Source organism: Schistocerca piceifrons, chromosome 5, assembly GCF_021461385.2.
Source record: "Schistocerca piceifrons isolate TAMUIC-IGC-003096 chromosome 5, iqSchPice1.1, whole genome shotgun sequence".
Classification (NCBI taxonomy): domain Eukaryota; kingdom Metazoa; phylum Arthropoda; class Insecta; order Orthoptera; family Acrididae; genus Schistocerca; species Schistocerca piceifrons.
Genome location: NC_060142.1, coordinates 496,565,214 through 496,585,193, shown reverse-complemented (window position 1 = coordinate 496,585,193; position 19,980 = coordinate 496,565,214). Strand labels below are relative to the sequence as shown.

The 19,980-nt window shown below is 42.0% G+C and overlaps 1 protein-coding gene across 2 annotated transcripts in view; it reads left to right on the top strand.

The window, feature by feature from the left end:
- The window catches only part of LOC124797853, a 432,230-nt gene that overhangs the window by 352,632 nt on the left and 59,618 nt on the right, over nucleotides 1-19,980 (top strand). For both annotated transcript variants that reach the window (XM_047260921.1, XM_047260922.1), the window contains one exon: nucleotides 19,328-19,563. In XM_047260921.1, the coding sequence (XP_047116877.1) occupies nucleotides 19,328-19,563 (236 nt within the window). The remainder of the gene's footprint in view (nucleotides 1-19,327; nucleotides 19,564-19,980) is intronic.

Genomic DNA, 19,980 nt, shown 5'->3' with positions numbered 1-19,980 from the left:
GGAAGCTCCGTGTAGTTAATTAGCAGTTGTGAGGAGAAGAGCCCCACCTTCCACAAATAGTGCAGCAACTGTGGCTGTGCTTTGTGGTGTGATGTGGGATAAGAATGAGACCTGCAGGAAACTGACAAATATCATTCACCTATAAACGCATTGTTAGCTGCAACAGGCAGAAGATGTGCTTTGTAGGTGCTGCATAATTTAGCAATTTTGATTGAGATAAACTCACACTACAGTGTTCTCCTTCTGCATGCCAGTGTAGAACTGTACACAGAAACATCTAAGTGAAAAAACTATGCAGTACACCCTTTTATTTATATATAAAAGCCGACTTTGGGATTTTGCTTTTTGTGAGACTGTGTGTATTTGTATTTGAAGTTCTAGATTCACATATTTTACTGTTCATGTCACTTCTGCATAATGGTTCATTGATTGCATCAATACCTATTTGTATTGTGAAATTTCAAACATTCACGAGTGTTGCGAAAAGCTCTTACTGTCATCTGCAGGCTAACATATGTTAGAATGTGTTTTTATCATCAGTTGTGTAGACTTGAATTTAATTGGGCTCTTTTAAAATTTTTGAGAACAGTAGGCCTGTGGTTTTTCAAAACAATCATTATCTAATTTCACTGTTTATTTAAGTGAGAAATAGGTTATTTTTGACAATTTTTGGACACTTACAAAACTTGTTGGTACGAGTGTTTTGGGTATGTAACCTATTTCGTAGGAAATCAGCGTTTTTGGCTCAGAGCAACTGCTAAAGAATACATCACTACTGAATTTCAATGTATGTCAATGCAAATAAATGTGAGTTTTCGAGAACTTTCAAAAGCTACCATTGTCCTTTGCATAATACAGGGTGTTACAAAAAGGTACGGCCAAACTTTCAGGAAACATTCCTCATACACAAATAAAGAAAAGATGTTATGTGGACATGTGTCCGGAAACACTTAATTTCCATGTTAGAGCTCATTTTAGTTTTGTCAGTATGTTCTTCCACCTACGCTCAATGGAGCATGTTATGATTTCATACAGGATACTCTACCTGTGCTGCTAGAACATGCGCCTTTACAATTACGACACAACATGTGATTCATGCACAATGGAGCTCCTGCACGTTTCAGTCGAAGTGTTTGTACGCTTCTCAACACCAGATTCGGTGACTGTTGGGTTGGTAGAGGTGGACCAATTCCATGGCCTCCATGCTCTCCTGACCTCAAACCCTCTTGACTTTCATTTATGGGGGCATTTGAAAGCTCTTGTCTACGCAATCCCGGCACCAAATGTAGAGACTCTTCGTGCTCGTGTATTGTGGATGGCTGTGATACAATACGCCATTCTCCAGGGCTGCATCAGCGCGTCAGGGATTCCATGCGACGGAGGGTGGATGCATGTATCCTTGCTAACGGAGGACATTTTGAACATTTCCTGTAACAAAGTGTTTGAAGTCACGCTGGTACGTTCTGTTGCTGTGTGTTTCCATTCCATGATTAATGTGATTTGAAGAGAAGTAATAAAATGAGCTCTAACATGGAAAGTAAGCATTTCCGGGCACATGTCCACATAACATATTTTCTTTCTTTGTGTGTGAGGAATGTTTCCTGAAAGTTTGGCTGTACCTTTTTGTAACACCCTGTATACAAGTAATCTGTAGTAAATTGGCATTCGTGATTTAGTTACTGTAGCAGATATTCTACCTAATGTATTGTGTTACATCTAGTTTTCCCTTAAAAAGGGTTATCCCTACATATTACACAGCTCTACAAAATAAAATTTTTTTTTCGTTGCCAGGGAAGTTTGAACGAAAATGGGATATTGTTATGATACTCATTCCGAGTATATTTGTACTTCTTCTAATAATTTCCGGGTATGCAGCCGGATCCCGTCGACATTCTGCCACGATATTTCGGCCCAGAGACGTCCGGCCATCATCAGGTGAGTACACAACTACTGAAGAGCCCAGGTGCAGTCGCGGTATTTATGCCGAATCTCGCGCATGTGAAATGTACTGGCATCCTACAGCGCATGCGTCAGGTGTTGACATGCGCACCATAGCCGAGTTGTACGTGCTGCCCTCGGTGGTGGAAATAAAGGTTCATCTAGTCATTGAGTATCGAATGACACTGTCGATTCCGCTGTGATTGTATAATTTTAATAACAGGATTCCAATTTTTATCCAGCTGAAAGCCGTTGTCACGATTTATAAGATTATTGGCAAGACGTATTTCCACTGATTCCTTGATTACGGAATCCCAAAAACCGGAAACCAGGGATAAAATTTTTGTTGCATTGTATTCCATTGAATGTCCCAAAGAAATACAGTGCTCTGCTACTGCCGATTTTGACGGTTGCCGCAGACGGGTGTATCTTTCATGTTCTATACATCGTTCATGGACAGTTCTTGTCGTCTGGCCAATATATGCAGAGCCACATTCACAGGGAATTTTGTAGACGCCTGCCTTCTTCAGTTGTAAATCATCTTTAACGGATCCAACCAGGGCCCGGTTCTTTGCTGGTGGACGGAAGATAACCTTGATTTTATTTTTCTTCAGTAATCGGCCTATTTTCGACGACACATTCCCAGCGTATGGAAGGAATGCAGTTGATTTAAAGTCATCATCTGCGTCCTCAGTGCGTTGCTTCTTGTTATGATAGTTGCGCATGGCTTTCCTTATTTGGCGAGAAGTGTAGCCATTCTCTTTGAAAACCTTCTCCAAGTGTTCTAATTCTGCGTGGAGGTTTTCATCATCCGATATTATATGCGCTCGATGTATTAAGGTACTGAGAACACCGGCTGTTTGTGCTGGGTGATGGCAGCTTGACGCCTGGAGATACAGATCTGTGTGAGTCGCTTTCCTGTACACAGAATGTCCTAATGACCCATCATTTTTACAGCGTACTAGCACGTCTAGAAATGGTAAAGTGCCCTCTTTTTCAATCTCCATCGTAAATTTGATGTTCTCATGTAATGAGTTTAAGTGATGAAGGAATTTCTCCAGTTCCTGTCTGCCATGAGGCCATACAGCAAAAGTATCATCTATGTACCGCCAGAAGACCGTAGGCTTTAAAACAGCAGACTCAAGTGCTTTCTCTTCAAAGTCCTCCATAAAGAGATTAGCTACCACAGGCGACAAAGGGCTCCCCATGGCGACGCCGTCTGTTTGTTCAAAGAATTCGTCATTGAATAAAAAGTACGTTGAGGAGAGTATATGTTCAAACAAGGCCGTCATTTCTGCACCGAATAAGTTACCAATAAGATGTAATGATTCCATTAAAGGCACTTTGGTAAAAAGTGAGACCACATCAAAGCTGACTAATAAATCCGAGCTGCTAAGCTTAACTTCCTTCAAGCGACTGACAAAATCCTCGGAATTACGTATATGGTGGCAACACTTACCCACATACGGCTTTAGTAATGAGGCCAGATATTTTGCTGTAGAATAGGTCGCAGCACCAATATTACTCACTATTAATCGTAGTGGGGCACCATCCTTGTGTATCTTCGGAAGACCGTAGAGTCTTGGTGGTACTGCATTGTGTGGTCTCAATTTCTTGATAACTTCTTCAGGTAGAGAACAGTCGTTCAAAAGGGTAGTAGTTTTCCTTGATATTCGGCTTGTTGGGTCCTTTTCAATTCTACGGTACGTAGAATCATTTAGCTGACAATATATCTTCTCGTTGTAGGCTTCTCTTGTCAGAAGAACTGTGGCGTTACCCTTATCCGCAGGCAGTACGACTGTGCTAGTATCTTCTCTCAGGCTGCGGAGAGCAGCTCTTTCAGCTGGCGAGATGTTACTCCGTTGTGGCGCACATTTCAACAACGTTCGGCAAGATTCACGTCGAATTTCGTCTGCAGAATCCACAGGGAGACGTCTAATGGCTTCCTCAATGGAACTGATGAAATCCGTTAAAGGCAGTGAGGCAGGTGTAGGAGCGAAGTTTAAACCTTTCGCAAGCACTGACATCGTCGCATCGTCAAAATATTTCTCCGTGAGGTTCACCACGGATCGTCCAGAGATAGCTTCTTGCGGTTTTCGTGTTACGAGTTGGCTAAACTTTGCACTTTGCCTGTTCGTACTGTCCCTGTGAGCCCAGTCTGCCTTGGCCCAGGATACACCGTCAATCCAGTCCCAACTAAGGGAAAACATCTTGCTGAAATCTTCTGATGTAAATAATATAAATTCCTGGCGACAGTGTCTAACTCACGACGCGTAAAACGGATTCGTTCTCTTACTAAAGCCAGACTCGCCTTGCGTGTGTACATTCTGTGTACAGGAAAGCGACTCACACAGATCTGTATCTCCAGGCGTCAAGCTGCCATCACCCAGCACAAACAGCCGGTGTTCTCAGTACCTTAATACATCGAGCGCATATAATATCGGATGATGAAAACCTCCACGCAGAATTAGAACACTTGGAGAAGGTTTTCAAAGAGAATGGCTACACTTCTCGCCAAATAAGGAAAGCCATGCGCAACTATCATAACAAGAAGCAACGCACTGAGGACGCAGATGATGACTTTAAATCAACTGCGTTCCTTCCATACGCTGGGAATGTGTCGTCGAAAATAGGCCGATTACTGAAGAAAAATAAAATCAAGGTTATCTTCCGTCCACCAGCAAAGAACCGGGCCCTGGTTGGATCCGTTAAAGACGATTTACAACTGAAGAAGGCAGGCGTCTACAAAATTCCCTGTGAATGTGGCTCTGCATATATTGGCCAGGCGACAAGAACTGTCCATGAACGATGTATAGAACATGAAAGATACACCCGTCTGCGGCAACCGTCAAAATCGGCAGTAGCAGAGCACTGTATTTCTTTGGGACATTCAATGGAATACAATGCAACAAAAATTTTATCCCCGGTTTCCGGTTTTTGGGATTCCGTAATCAAGGAATCAGTGGAAATACGTCTTGCCAATAATCTTATAAATCGTGACAACGGCTTTCAGCTGGATAAAAATTGGAATCCTGTTATTAAAATTATACAATCACAGCGGAATCGACAGTGTCATTCGATACTCAATGACTAGATGAACCTTTATTTCCACCACCGAGGGCAGCACGTACAACTCGGCTATGGTGCGCATGTCAACACCTGACGCATGCGCTGTAGGATGCCAGTACATTTCACATGCGTGAGATTCGGCATAAATACCGCGACTGCACCTTGGCTCTTCAGTAGTTGTGTACTCACCTGATGATGGCCGGACGTCTCTGGGCCAAAATATCGTGGCAGAATGTCGACGGGATCCGGCTGCATACCCGGAAATTATTAGAAGAAGAAATACGCCGGGAAAATTTCAGAAGTCACATATTTGTACTTTTTCCAAATTGGCTCTGGTTTTTGAGATATAGGTTATTTGTGGAAATGAGAGTTTCATGTGGATAATATCGACTGCAGGGTCCATATATGGTGTAATGTATTTGCTACCTGTTTTTTAATTAGTGATATTGTACTATCTTTATTAAACAATTGTGCTCAGGGAGTGCATCTGTGTGGTTGAGGATTACATGATGCAAACATCACACTGTCAGCATGTGTTCAGTCCTGTTGTGCGGTGCGTGTGTTGAAGATATTGAGGGTTGTGCAGATTTGAATTTGGCGGTACTCGACATTCATTGGTTGGCCGAGGTAATCCCCGCAACAGCCGATAGGTAGCGTTCAGTGTAAACATGAAAAATGGCGATGGTCGAAAGTCACACACATGTGCAGTGCAGCTTCAAGGAGATAGAACCTTTTCATCATGACGTAGCAAATAAGAGGTGAGTATTCATTTCACACAAAACAATTAATGATGTTTGTTGGATGTGATTGACATGCAAATACAAGAAAGTTCTGCATAATATGTAGTATTTGTGCAATTTTGTTTTAGGAAAACATGAGTTCTTCACGCCGTCTTTGCGTGAACCATCCAGATGAGTTCTGCTACATTTGTGGTGAATACGTTCTTCAAAAGAACAGGAAGAATATCTCTCCTTTTGTGAAGGAAGCGTATCTGGCATATTTCGGAATTAAACTTGGAGATCAAGACAAGGCGTGGGCACCCCATAAAGTTTGTAAATGCTGTGTGGAGTGCTTACGGCAGTGGACAAAACGAAAAAGGAAAAGCTTTAACTTCGGAGTGCCTATGGTATGGCGAGAGCAGAAGAACCATACAGATGATTGCTATTTTTGCATTGTTAATGTGAAAGGTTTTAATAGGTTCAAAAAACGAAAGTGGGAATATCCTGATTTGGAGTCAGCAAGAAGACCGGTTGCACAGCAACGATGTTCCTGTACCAACCTTCACAACATTACCCACGCTAACATCATCAGATGACGATGTGCACGGCGAGGAATGTACAAGTAGTGGTTCGGAGTACGAAGGACGTGAGACACAACCCCAGCAGTTCGACCAGAAGGAGCTCAGTGACTTGATACGAGAACTCAATCTTTCAAAGCAAGCATCAGAACTCTTAGCATCCAGGCTTAAGGAAAAGAACTGTCTTCATCCAAGTGTTAAAATAACAGCTTACCGGACGAGAGAAGAAAACCTTCTTCTATACTTCAACCAAGAAGAGCTTATAGTGTATTGCAGCAATATACCTGGACTTTTACTTGAATTGGGGCTGCCGGAATATAGACCAGAGGACTGGCGTCTCTTCATAGACAGTTCCACTAGAAGTTTAAAATGTGTTCTCCTACACAATGGCAATCGTTACGCATCTATTCCAATTGCCCACTCAACAAAACTTTGTGAAGCATATGCTAACATCAAGATGGTTCTGCAGAAAATTCAGTAGATGCAGCACCAGTGGTTGATTTGTGTTGATTTGAAAATGGTGAACTTCTTGCTTGGACAACAAAGTGGATACACAAAGCACCCATGTTTTATCTGCATGTGGGATAGTAGGGCAAAGCACGAACATTGGAAGCAGAAAACATGGCCTCCAAGGGAACATATGGCTGTTGGTGAAGCAAACATCATTAATGAACCTCTGGTTAGTAAGGACAAGATTGTTCTTCCACCATTACATATTAAGTTAGGACTAATGAAGCAGTTCACCAAAGCTTTAGACAGAAATGGTAATTGCTTCACATACATCTGCAATACGTTCCCTGGACTCAGTAGTGAAAAACTTAAGGCAGGAATATTTGATGGTCCTCAAATTCGCAGGCTCATCAACGATACCAATTTTACAAGTGTCATGACTGTCACTGAAGCATCGGCCTGGAACAGTTTTGTCGCTGTTGTAAAATGTTTTTTGGGCAATCATAAAGCTCCCAATTACGAGGAACTGGTCAAAAACATGCTCACTAACTTTCAAAACTTAGGAGCTAACATGAGCATAAAATTGCACTTCCTTCACAGCCACTTGGATCGATTTCCTCGTAATCTAGGTGATTTCAGTGAGGAACAAGGAGAGCGGTTCCATCAAGATATGAAAGGAATAGAGGAAAGGTATAAAGGAAGATGGGACAGGCATATGATGGCAGATTATTGCTGGAATCTGCAATGTGACTGTTCTGAAGAGACCTATAAAAGGAAAGCGTGCAGGAAGCGGTTCGTCATGGACGGAAAATGATATACTTATAGAGAAACTTTTCAATTATGTTTTATACGTGGACAAATGCCTATCAGGTTTTCATAGAAGCTATTTATAAAGATTATTTTCTTTTTTCATTGTAGTTTGTAGCACTCGAGTTCAGTATTAGCAATTTTTTCTAATTTTTTGAATAAATCATGCATTATCTCAAAAACTAGAGCCAAACTGCATAAATGGTTGCTATATTCATCCTCAGCACCACTAACCCATCCTAAAGCCACTCAAATATCCTTGGCAAGAAAATGAGTGTTGACCAGTGTTATCTGCATTTATCACAAATTGACTCTGTTTTCAATTTGCTAACATCTATAATTAAGCTCAAAAAGGTTTTAGGAAACTAGTAACTATTACCAAAGGTTTTTGTGCCGCCTGAATAGAAATTTCGTTTTGTGTATGTGCTTCAATTTGTATAGGGATCAGCAACTTTTTAGCTCAACAAATCAAAAGATAATCAGCAGGCTTAATTTAAAGTTATTTGTTCACTGCCCTGTTATACACTGCACCAGCCAGTATGCAGCCCCACTGTGAATGCTGTTCTCCAACACAGGACGAGTTGGTTGATGTTCGCAACCAACAGCTATAAACTGCCCTGACTACTGTCAAACGATTGGCAGCTGCTGTGAATCAGTGTGTTGGAACAGCTTCTAAGAGTTGTGTACCTGTGATACCATTACCAGAGATATCTCAATTACTATCCTTTCCTGTGGATCCTGTCTCCTCTGCTGAAAGTACAGGATATATCATTTCTCATCCACTTGATTGTGAGTGGCATGTCAATGCTAGATCTAGGCATCTTATACAGGGTGGATGGGGTCCAGGGAGGACTCAAGGTGCTGCGCCAATCCCTCTAACCAACAAGTTTGAGGTGCTGTCTTTCACTGAAACTGAAACTGAGCCAGTTAGACCCATTTCACCTCTTTTGGAGAAACCTGTTCTGTCTGGTGTCAAGAGGAGCGAGGCAAATGCAAAAGGGTGGGGGGTCTATTAATCACCATCAGTTAAAAGGTATGGCGAATGATGGTACCCCTTTGGGAAATGGCAGCGGAAGTGTGTACACCCAAGTGTCTCATTCAACATGCTGAAGAGGCTACTCCAGCAGCCATTGAGGGAACATGGTGCAGATAGCAACAGATTGCAGCACACATTGGAAAAATTGATGCCTGTCGTCTGGACTCCGAGATCATACTTGGTTGTTCCAGAGACTGGCAGAGAAGGTTGAGAAGACCAGCCTTGTGCATGGAGTTTCAACACAGCTCACAATTTGCAGCATTGTCCCCAGAACTGATTGTGGTCCTTTGGTTTGAGTGTAGTGGAAGGACTGAACCAGAGACTTTGAAGATTCTGTGACAAGCTAGGCTGTGACTTCCTGGACTTGGGCCATAGGATGGAGAACTGTAGGGTCCTCCTAAATAGGTCAAGTGTACATTACACATTAGAGGCTGCTACTCAGGTAGCTGACTGTGTCTGGGGTGCACACAAGGATTTTTTAGATTAGGCAACTCTCCATTCAATCCAGATAACAATAGCTGTAGGAAACCCAGAAGTATCAGTGTAAGATCAAAAGAAATGTTTCCCACCTGTGAGAGTATTAAAATCCTTATAGTTAACTGCCAAAACATTTGCAACAAAGTCCCAGAGTTTGAAGCACTCCTGAAAAGCATTGAAGCTCACATAACACTAAGTACAGAAAGCCGGTTGAAACCTGAAATTGATAGCAGTGAGATTTTTTGGGGAAAATTTAAGTGTATATCCAAAGGACAGACAAATGTGAAATGGAGGTGGTGTAGTTGTCTTGTCAAGATAGACAAGAAACTCAAATCCACCGAGATAGAAATTGACGTTGCATGTGAGATTGTTTGGGCAAGACCCAGTGTCAGGAATGGGTGTAAAATAATAAATGAATCCTTCTGTCACCCACCAGACTCCTCTCCAGATGTAACCGAAAACTTTAGAGAAAACCTCAGTTCACCTGTATGCAAGTTTCCCAATCATACTTTAATGTTCACTTGAAACTTTAGTCATCCAACAATTAATTGAGAAAATACAGTATTGTTAGTGGTAGATGTGATAAGACATCCCATAAAGCATTACTAAATGCATTCTCTGAAAACTACATAGAACAGATAGTTAGGAACACCAATCATGAAGAAAGTAGATTGGCTCTAATGGCAACAAATAGAACTATCCTCTTTGAGGATGTATGCATCAAAACTGGTATCAGTGACTATGGTGTGGTTGTGGCAACAATGATTACCAAAGTACGAAGGACAACTAAAACAAGCAGAAAGATATATATGTTCAGTAACCTGGGTAAAAAATCAGTAGTGTAGTATCTCTATGAGGATCTTGAAACTTTCAGAACAGGGCAGGAGCATCTGCAGAAACTATGGCTCAAGTTTAAAAGAATAGTTGACTGTGCACTGGATAGACATGTACCCAGTAGAACAGTTCATAAAGCAAGGACCCTCCATAGCATACAGTCACTGTAAAGAAACCCATTACTCTCCTGACAGCCAAACATGTTTCATTCAGCATCTCTCTATCTATTGCGCAACACTTTGTTTTACACCTATTATGCAGTAATCTCTGTGTCTTTAAAAGTTTCCTACAGCTACTGTTATCTGGATTGAACGGAGAGTTGTCTAATCTAAAAAAATCCTTGTGTGCTCCCCAGACACAGTCAGCTACCCGAGTAGCAGCCTCTAATATGCAACAAATCAGCATGTTGCTGTTGTTGTCTGGAACATTAGCAACATGTGGGATGAGTGTGGATTGTTGTTTGGCTTCTGAAACTTGTGCCTGTCATGACAGATGATGCCTGAACTATGGCCACCCATGGGACACAAGAGTGTTGCAGGTTGCTGTCTTGAAGGAGGGACGCAGCACGAACTGTGAGAGGGTTTTAGTTTTTGGGTGGAAGTCAGAGTTGGATATTAGCTGCACAGCTATCCTATTATGCCTTTAATATAGATTTGAGATCTTGTCTATTACTGAAAGTACCAGCATGGACACCTCATATGTAGAGGCTGGGACCAATCTCTCAGAAAGGGGAGGAAAGCACAGAGGGTGGATTAGCTGATCTTTGGGAGCTCCAGTGTTCGACAGGTGATGGAGCCCTGTAGCAAATAGCACAAAGGTCAGGAAGGAAGGCCAGTGCCCACTCATTATGCTTACCAGGACCGTCTTGTCCGTGGAGCTGTTTGCAAATGATGCTATTGTACACTGCCAGTCATTAAAATTGCAGCACCAGGAAGGATATAAATTTTAAAAAAATTATGTGTTGCTTACACAGTATAGTGGAAAGGAATGTGATTAAATTTGTAGATGGTTTTGAGGTTTACAGGATGTAAAATTTTTATGCAAAAGTTTCATGGTTCCTCTTTGGTATTAGTGACTTAGTGACATATGAGCAGTAGCTCAGCACTATCGCTAAACAGTTTTTTTTATCTTTGACAAATGACAGTCGACAGTTAAGTTTTATCTTTGACAAGGATCATGTTTGCTTATCATGTGTAACTCCTGCCATGCCCCCTTTTCTACAGTATATATGTCATTCTCAGATGTCTGACCCATTAGTCCACAAGACTCAATGGAGGAGCAACAGTCTTGAAGATGCCCAATGCAGTTCTGGATGAAATGTTAGGAACAGAAGACTTTCATGGACCTCAACCTTATACCCTGAAAGATTTACCAGCAGAATTATTTATTATTCTCAAAACTTCCACACGTGGATACATCCATCATGATGCTGTAACTAAAAAAAAAAAAAAGACATTGTGACACCATTGTGTTCACTATTGTTGTTGGGTGCACCATTGTACTAAGTTCCTTCATGATGTGGGATGTGGCCTTCCAGAAGCCATTGACTCCATATTGCCTTGACAATTGTGGGACACTGACCAATGTGCTGCCCGCAGTGGGGCTGAGCCCTCGCCTGTGGTTGATTGGGAGGTCGTTCCAAGGGGTGGCAGGCAGTGAAAGATGTCCCCGGAGAATGATCAGAATGCCTCCCCAGTGCGTCTGACAAACAGGTTTCAGGTACTGTCTCTGGCTGAGCCAGATGCAGCTGCCTGCCCTGTTTCAGAGGATGATTCTCAGCCTTCAAGGTCTGGGCAATCGCAGAGGGTGGGCTTATTGGTAGTTGGGCACTCCAATGTTAGGCGCCTAATGGGGGCCCTTAGGGATATGGCGGCTAAGGAGGGGAAGAAATCCAGTGTGCACTCCGTATGCATTCCGGGTGGAGTCATTCCTGATGTGGAAAGGGTCCTTCCAGATGCCATGAAGAACACAGGGTGCAGTCAGCTGCAGGTGGTGGCACATGTCGACACTAATGATGTGTGTCGCTTTGGATCTGAGGAAATTCTCTCTGGATTCCAGCGGCTATCTGATTTGGTGAAGGCTGCCGGTCTTGCTTACGAGATGAAGGCAGAGTTCACCATCTGCAGCATCGGTGACAGAACCGACTGCGGACCTTTGGTGCAGAGCCAGGTGGAGGGTCTGAATCAGAGGCTCAGATGCTTTTGCGACCGTGTTGGCTGCAGATTCCTTGACTTGCGCCATAGGGTGGTGGGGTTTCGGGTTCCGCTGAATAGCTCAGGAGTTCACTACACTCAGCTGGTGGCTACACGGGTAGCGGAGGCTGTGTGACATGGACTGGGTGGTTTTTTAGGTTAGAAGGCCTCGGGAAAGTGCTTGGGCTGCAATCTCAAAGGGTGCATGGCAAATACAGGACATGCTTGGATCAAGGAAGAGTCGGAATTGTAGTTGTAAATTGTTGTAGTTTTGCTGGGAAAGTCCCTGACCTTCAAGCACTAATAGAAAGCACAGAAGCTGAAATCGTTATAGGTGCAGAAAGCTGGCTAAAGCCTGAAATAAGTTCTGCAGAAATTTTTACGAAGTCTCAGATGTTGTTCAAGAAAGATAGATTAGGCAGAATTGGTGGTGGAGTGTTTGTGTCTGTCAGTAGTGGTTTGTCTTGTAGTGAAGTCGAAGTAGATACTCCGTGCGAATTGGTATGGGTGGAGGTTATACTTAATAGCCTAACTAAGTTAATAATTGGCTCCTTCTACCGACCCCCAGACTCCGATGATATAGTTGCTGAACAGTTCAGAGAAAATTTGGGTCTCGTAACAAATCAATACCCCACTCATACGGTTATAGTTGGTGGGGACTTCAACCTTCCCTCGATATGTTGGCAAAAATACCTGTTCAAAACCGGTGGTAGGCAGAAAATATTTTCTGAGATAGTCCTAAATGTTTTCCCTGAAAATTATTTCGAGCAGTTAGTCCACGAACCCATGCGAATTGTAAATGGTTGCGAAAACACACTTGACCTCTTAGCCACAAACAATCCAGAGCTAATAGAGAGCATCATGACTGATAAGGGATTAGTGATCACAGGGTCGTTGTAGCTAGGCTCAATACTGTTTCTTCCAAATCCATTAGAAACAAACGCAAAATAATTTTATTTAGAAAAGCAGATAAAGTGTCACTAGAAGCCTTCCTAAGAGACAATCTCCATTCCTTCCGAACTGACTATGCAAATGTAGACGAAATGTTGTTCAAATTCAAAGATATAGTAGCAACAGCAATTGAGAGATTCATACCTCATAAATTGGTAAGAGATGGAACTGATTCCCCATGGTACACAAAACAGGTCTGAATGCTGGTGCAGAGGCAATGGAAAAGCATGCGAAGTTCAGAAGAACGTGAAATCCCGAAGATTGGCTAAAATTTACAGATGCGCGAAATTTGGCATGGACTTCAATGTGAGATGCCTTTAATAGGTTCCACAATGAAAGACTGTCTCGAAATTTGGTAGAAAATCAGAAGAAAATCTGGTCGTATGTAAAGTACACAAGCGGCAAGATGCAGTCAATACTTTCGCTGCGCAGTGCCGATGGTACTGTTACCGACGACTGTGCCGCTAAAGTAGAGTTATTGAACGCAGTTTTCTGAAATTCCTTCACCAGGGAAGATGAATGGAATATTCCAGAATTTGAAACATGAACAGCTGCTAGCATGAGTTTCTTAGAAGTAGATACCATAGTGGTTGCGAAGCAACTCAAATCGCTTGATACGGGCAAGTCTTCAGGTCCAGATTGTATACCGATTAGGTTCCTTTCAGATTACGCTGATACAATAGCTCCCTACTTAGCAATCATATGCAACCGCTCGCTCACCGATAGATCTGTACCTACAGATTGGAAAATTGCGCAGGTCGCACCAGTGTTTAAGAAGGGTAGTAGGAGTAATCCATCGAACTACAGACCTATATCATTGACGTCGGATTGCAGTAGGGTTTTGGAGCATATACTGTATTCAAACATTATGAATCACCTCGAAGGGAACAATCTATTGATACGTAATCAGCATGGTTTCAGAAAACATTGTTCTTGTGCAACACAGCTAGCTCTTTATTCGCACGAAGTAATGGCTGCTATCGACAGGAGATCTCAAGTTGATTCCGTATTTCTAGATTTCCGGAAAGCTTTTGACACCATTCCTCACAAGTGACTTTTAATCAAGCTGTGAGCCTATGGGGTATCGTCTCAGTTGTGCGACTGGATTTGTGATTTCCTGTCAGGAAGGTCGCAGTTCGTAGTAATAGACGGCAACTCATCGAGTAAAACTGAAGTGATATCAGGTGTTCCCCAGGGAAGCGTCCTGGGTCCTCTGCTGTTCCTGATCTATATGAATGACCTGGGTGACAATCTGAGCAGTTCTCTTAGGTTGTTTGCAGATGATGCTGTAATTTACCGTCTAGTAAGGTCATCCGAAGACCAGTATCAGTTGCAAAGTGATTTAGAAAAGATTGCTGTATGGTGTGGCAGGTGGCAGTTGACGCTAAATAATGAAAAGTGTGAGGTGATCCACATGAGTTCCAAAAAAAATCTGTTGGAATTCGATTACTCAATAAATAGTACAATTCTCAAGACTGTCAATTCAATTAAGTACCTGGGTGTTAAAATTACGAACAACTTCAGTTGAAAAGACCACATAGATAATATTGTGGGGAAGGCGAGCCAAAGGTTGCGTTTCATTGGCAGGACACTTAGAAGATGCAACAGGTCCACTAAAGAGACAGCTTACACTACACTCGTTCGTCCTCTGTTAGAATATTGCTGCGCGGTGTGGGATCCTTACTAGATGGGATTGACGGAGGACATCGAAAGGGTGCAAAAAAGGGCAGCTCATTTTGTATTATCGTGTAATAGGGGAGAGAGTGTGGCAGATATGGTACGCGAGTTGGGATGGAAGTCATTAAGGCAAAGACGTTTTTCGTCGCGGCGAGATCTATTTACGAAATTTCAGTCACCAACTTTCTCTTCCAAATGCGAAAATATTTTGTTGAGCCCAAACTACATAGGTAGGTATGATCATCAAACTAAAATAAGAGAAATCAGAGCTCGAACAGAAAGGTTTAGGTGTTTGTTTTTCCCGCACGCTTTTCGGGAGTGGAATGGTAGAGAGATAGTATGATTGTGGTTCAATGAACCCTCTGCCAAGCACTTAAATGTGAGTTGTGGAGTAATCATGTAGATGTAGAATATCGTGGACTGATGAACTACATCTCGACAGGCTATGATACTCCTTCTTAAATAAGGAATAACATGATGTTCTCAGAAACAATCTATTTTAAACGCAATTTCAGAATGAGAAATCCAGTGCAAATCTTTCCTCATATACAGAATGTAAATGCCATTTCTCCTACCAGCACTGTGAAGTTGCACTGAAATGCTAATCATTTGCATTAGCCAAGCACATGATGTGCTTCCTGCCAGTTTTATAATTTGATGTATTTTGAGTTCTGTCTTCATGGTAGTGCAATTTTAATGGCAAACAGTGCGCTCAAGCTGCCGGCAGTGTTTGTAGAGAAATTGCAGTGCTAGAAAATTTTAGGAAAATGGGAAAATGTGTGGAGGATCTACACTTTATGCAAGAATTGATAGTTGACTCCCAACATAAAAGTAGTGTATTACATATAAATAGATGGAAATACCCATTACTGTTTGATTATATGATTTCTTGCCAATCCTTGAAATAGTAATGGGAGTTAAGCATATGGAGCAATTTAAAGTGCAGTTACCACATGAAACTAATCATAAGATAGACAGGAGTTGAACTGAGCTTCATTGAAAAAATTAGTCCACCCACAAAGAGGTAGCTTACAAACCACTCACTCAGTCATTACTCGAGTGTTGCTCATGTAGAGGAAATTGGCATGGCATGGCATTTAATGAGTACAAAAAATATGGAGACACTCATACAATGGCTGTGAGAACAAGAGAGGTATTATGCATCATAGTGTGGTTTAATGCTAAAATTCCCAGAGCATACATTCTTAGAAGAGTCAGACAACACAGTGCTTTCTGCCACATGTATCACAAAAAGACTATGAAGGTAAAATTAGAGTTGTTTAAGCTTATACAAAGACTTATACACACATCACAAAAGGTTTTGTATCATCTCAGTTTTGAGAGTTCCAGAATCTGTACAGAAAATTGGAATAGAGATCAACATAAACATCGTTTCCACTCTTTTTATTGCTCATGAAAACCACACATTGCATGTTGTACCACCATACAGCAAGACCTTCAGAGGTAGTGGTCCAGATTGCTGTACACACTGGTACCTTTAATACCCAGTAGCACGTCCTCTTGCACTGATGCATTGATACAAATTCATCAAGGCACGTCCAGAATGCCCCGATTCGGCTTAGATCCTTCAGAGTGATTGCTGGGTCACATCGTCCATAAGCAGTCCTTTCCAATCTGTCCCAGGCATGTTTGATAGGGTTCATGTCTGTAGAATATGCTGGCCACTCTAGTTGAGTGATGTCATCATCCTAAAGGAAGTCATTCACAAGATGTGCGCTATGGGGGTGCGAATTGCTGTCCATGAAGACGAATGCCTCGCCAATATGCTGCCGATATGGTTGCACTATTGGTCGGAGGATGGCATTCACGTGTTGTACAGCCATTATGGTGCCTTCCATGACCACCAGCAGCGTATGTCGGCCCCACATAATGCCACCAACAAACGGCAGGGAACCTCCACCTTGCTGCGCTTGCTGGACAGTGTGTCTAAGGTGTTCAGCCCAATCGCGTTGCCTCCAAACACGTCTCTGACGATTGTCTGGTTGAAGGCATATGCGACACTCATTAGTGAAGATAACATGATGCCAATCCTGAGCGGTCCATTTGGCGTGTTGTTGGACCCATCTGTACCATGCTGCATGGTGTTGTGGTTGCAAAGATGGACCTCGCCATGGATGACAGGAGTAAAGTTGTGCATTATGCAGCCTATTGCACACAGTTTGAGTCACAACATGACGTCCTGTGGCTGCACAAAAAGCATTATTCAACATGGTGGCGTTGCTGTCAGGGTTCCTCCAAGCCATAATCCATAGGTAACAGTCATCCACTGCAGCAGTAGCCCTTGGGCAGCCTGAGCAAGAAATGTCATGAACAGTTCCTGTCCCTCTGTATCTCCTCCATGTCCGAACAACATCGCTTTGGTTCACTCTGAGGTGCATGGACACTTCCCTTATTGAGAGCCCTTCCTGACACAAAGTAACAATGCGGATGTGATTGAATGACGGTATTGACCGTCCAAGTAGGGTTGAACTACAGACAACAAGAGCTGTGTACTTCCTTCCTGGTGGAATGACTGAAACTGATCGAGTGTTGGACCCCATCCATCTAATAGGTGCTGCTTTTGCATGGATGTTTACATTGTTGGGTGGGTTTAGTGACTTCTCTGAACAGTCAAAGGGACTGTGTCTGTGATACAATATCCACAGTCAACGTCTCTCTTCAGGATTTCTGGGAACCGGGGTGATGCAAAACTTTTTTTGATGTGTGTACATAGATGTTCTTCTTGTATGCCACTTGCAACTGGATGTGGGAGAGGAGGGGGGAATGATAATGGTACATGAGATACCATCCACTGCAAATTGTAAGATGACTTATGCACCTCCCGTGCATAGCAATAAATAACAGTTCTCTAGAACACATGTTTGCTTTTATTTTTGTGAGTTTAATACAGTGAATCACACATTACTGAAGTGCAGTTGAAATTAATAATAGCAATAATCTTTGAATGTCACATAAGCTTTTTAATAGTACTGTGCTACACAGTCTTCTGCTTTTAAATGCCATCACAAAAATAGCTGATTCAAATTGTCAGATACACTGGGGTGACAGAAGTCATGGGATAGTGATATGCACATATTCAAATGGCAATAGTATCACATACACAAAGTATAGAAGGGCAGTGTACTGGCAGAGCAGTCATTTGTACTCAGATGATTAATGTGAAAAGGTTTCCAACATGGTTATGGCCTCATGATGGGAATTTACAGACTTTGAAAGTGGAATGTTAGTTGGAGCTAGATGCTTGGGGCATTCCATTTTGGAAATCGCTAAGGAGTTCAATATTCTGAGAGCACACTGTCAAGAGAGTGTCAAGAATATCAAGTTTCAGGCATTACCTCTCTCCATGGACAACACAGTAGCCATGGGCTTCATTAATGACCAAGAGCAACAATGTTTAATTCCAGTTGTCAGTGCTAACAGATAAATAACCACAGAAATCAATGTGGGATGTACAACATATGTATCTGTTACAACAGTGAAATTTGCTGATAATGGGCTATAGCAGCAGGCGACTGATGTGAGTGCCTTTGCTAACATCGTGACATCACCTGCAGTGCCTCTCCTGAGCTCGTGACCATGTCAGTTATAGCCTAGATGACTGGAAAACCATGGCTTGGTCAGATGAGTCCCAATTTCAGTCAGTAAGAGCTGATGGTAAGGTTAAGTGTGGCACAGGCTGCATGAACCCATGGACGCAAGTTGTCAACAAAGCACTGTGCAAGTTGGTAGTAGCTCCGTAATAGGGTGGGCTGTGTATACATGGTATGGACTGGGTCATTGACTGGAAATGATAATAATGGGCTACTTGGAGACCATCTGCAGCCATTCATGGACTTCCTGTTCCCTAACAACGATATCATGTTATGGGCCACAATTGTTCGTGACTGGTTTGAAGAACATTCTGGGGAATTTGAGCGAATGATTTGGCCAACCAGATTACCCAACGTGAATCCTGTTGAAAATTTGTGTGACATAATCGAGAAATCAGTTCGCGCACAAAATCCTCAATTGGCATCACTTTCACAATTATGGATGGCTATAGAGGCAGCAAGGCTCAATATTTCTGCAAGCGACTTACAATGACTTGTTGAGTCCTTGCCACATCGAGTTACTGCACTACGCCTGGCTAAAGGAGGTCCGACACGATATTAAGAGGTATCCCACAACTTTTGTCATCTCAGTGTGTAAATACAAGGATGAAAACATGAAAACTCTGAGATCTCTCAAAGTAATTTTATTGATTGTTGTTGCTAAATATTGTCTGCTTTACTACCTCTGACAGTGTTTAATGTTGCCCATACACTAAATACTTAACTTCATTTTCCAGTCTGGGATATGTTGTGGTGACACACAGTTTTACCTGTCACTTTTCTGTCTTTTCTTGTTTGTTATCATTTTCTACATTAGCAACCTCTAAATATGAGAACTGAAAAATCACTCTTACCTGATGTGTAAACATCTGTGGTACTTTTGGTCATTTATTATCTGTCTGTCATTTGTTCATTTTGTGACATACAAATACATGTGAAACTTTGTGAAACCACTTCTCAGAATGCCCAATGTATTTACATTTTTCAGGGTGGATATGTATGTAGAAGATAAGGTATCTCACCAGGGTCCTATACCAATACAAATTACACCCAAAATGACAGTGGCAGACCTGAAGCAGAAAGTCCAACTGGAGTTTGAAATTCCAGCTGGTGTGCAGCGATGGATACTGGGAAAAGAGCTTGCATCAGATGATTCTAAGACTCTGGAGGAGCATAATATAAATGCCAATGGCTGCCCTCTGTTCCTATACCTCGTTGCTCCAGGTAGGAATGAGACAATTATGACTGTTGAGCTGAATGTCGTAAATGTATGTAGTTCGTTAGAAATGTTAAGTAAAGTCTGCTTCATAATTATGAAGCCATTATCACTTTTTTGCTATCTCAGCTTCAAAGAAAGACTCTTAGTTTATCATGCTACTATTTGAGAGTTAACTGTTACTTAATCTCTAGTATTTTTATAGTAATGCATAGGTTCTCCATGTGATCAGTGATGTAGGGCTATCTCTGAAAAGGTACAATAATAAAGGATTTTCTTTGTAACAGTACAACATTCAGTAGGGCTACTGGGCACAAATTTCCAAGTTTTGAAAATGATTGATGACTGGTAACTCTGAAAATCTATTAAGCCTATACTTATTTACTTTTAACTATCTACTCTTATTTGCTTGTAACTAGCCATCT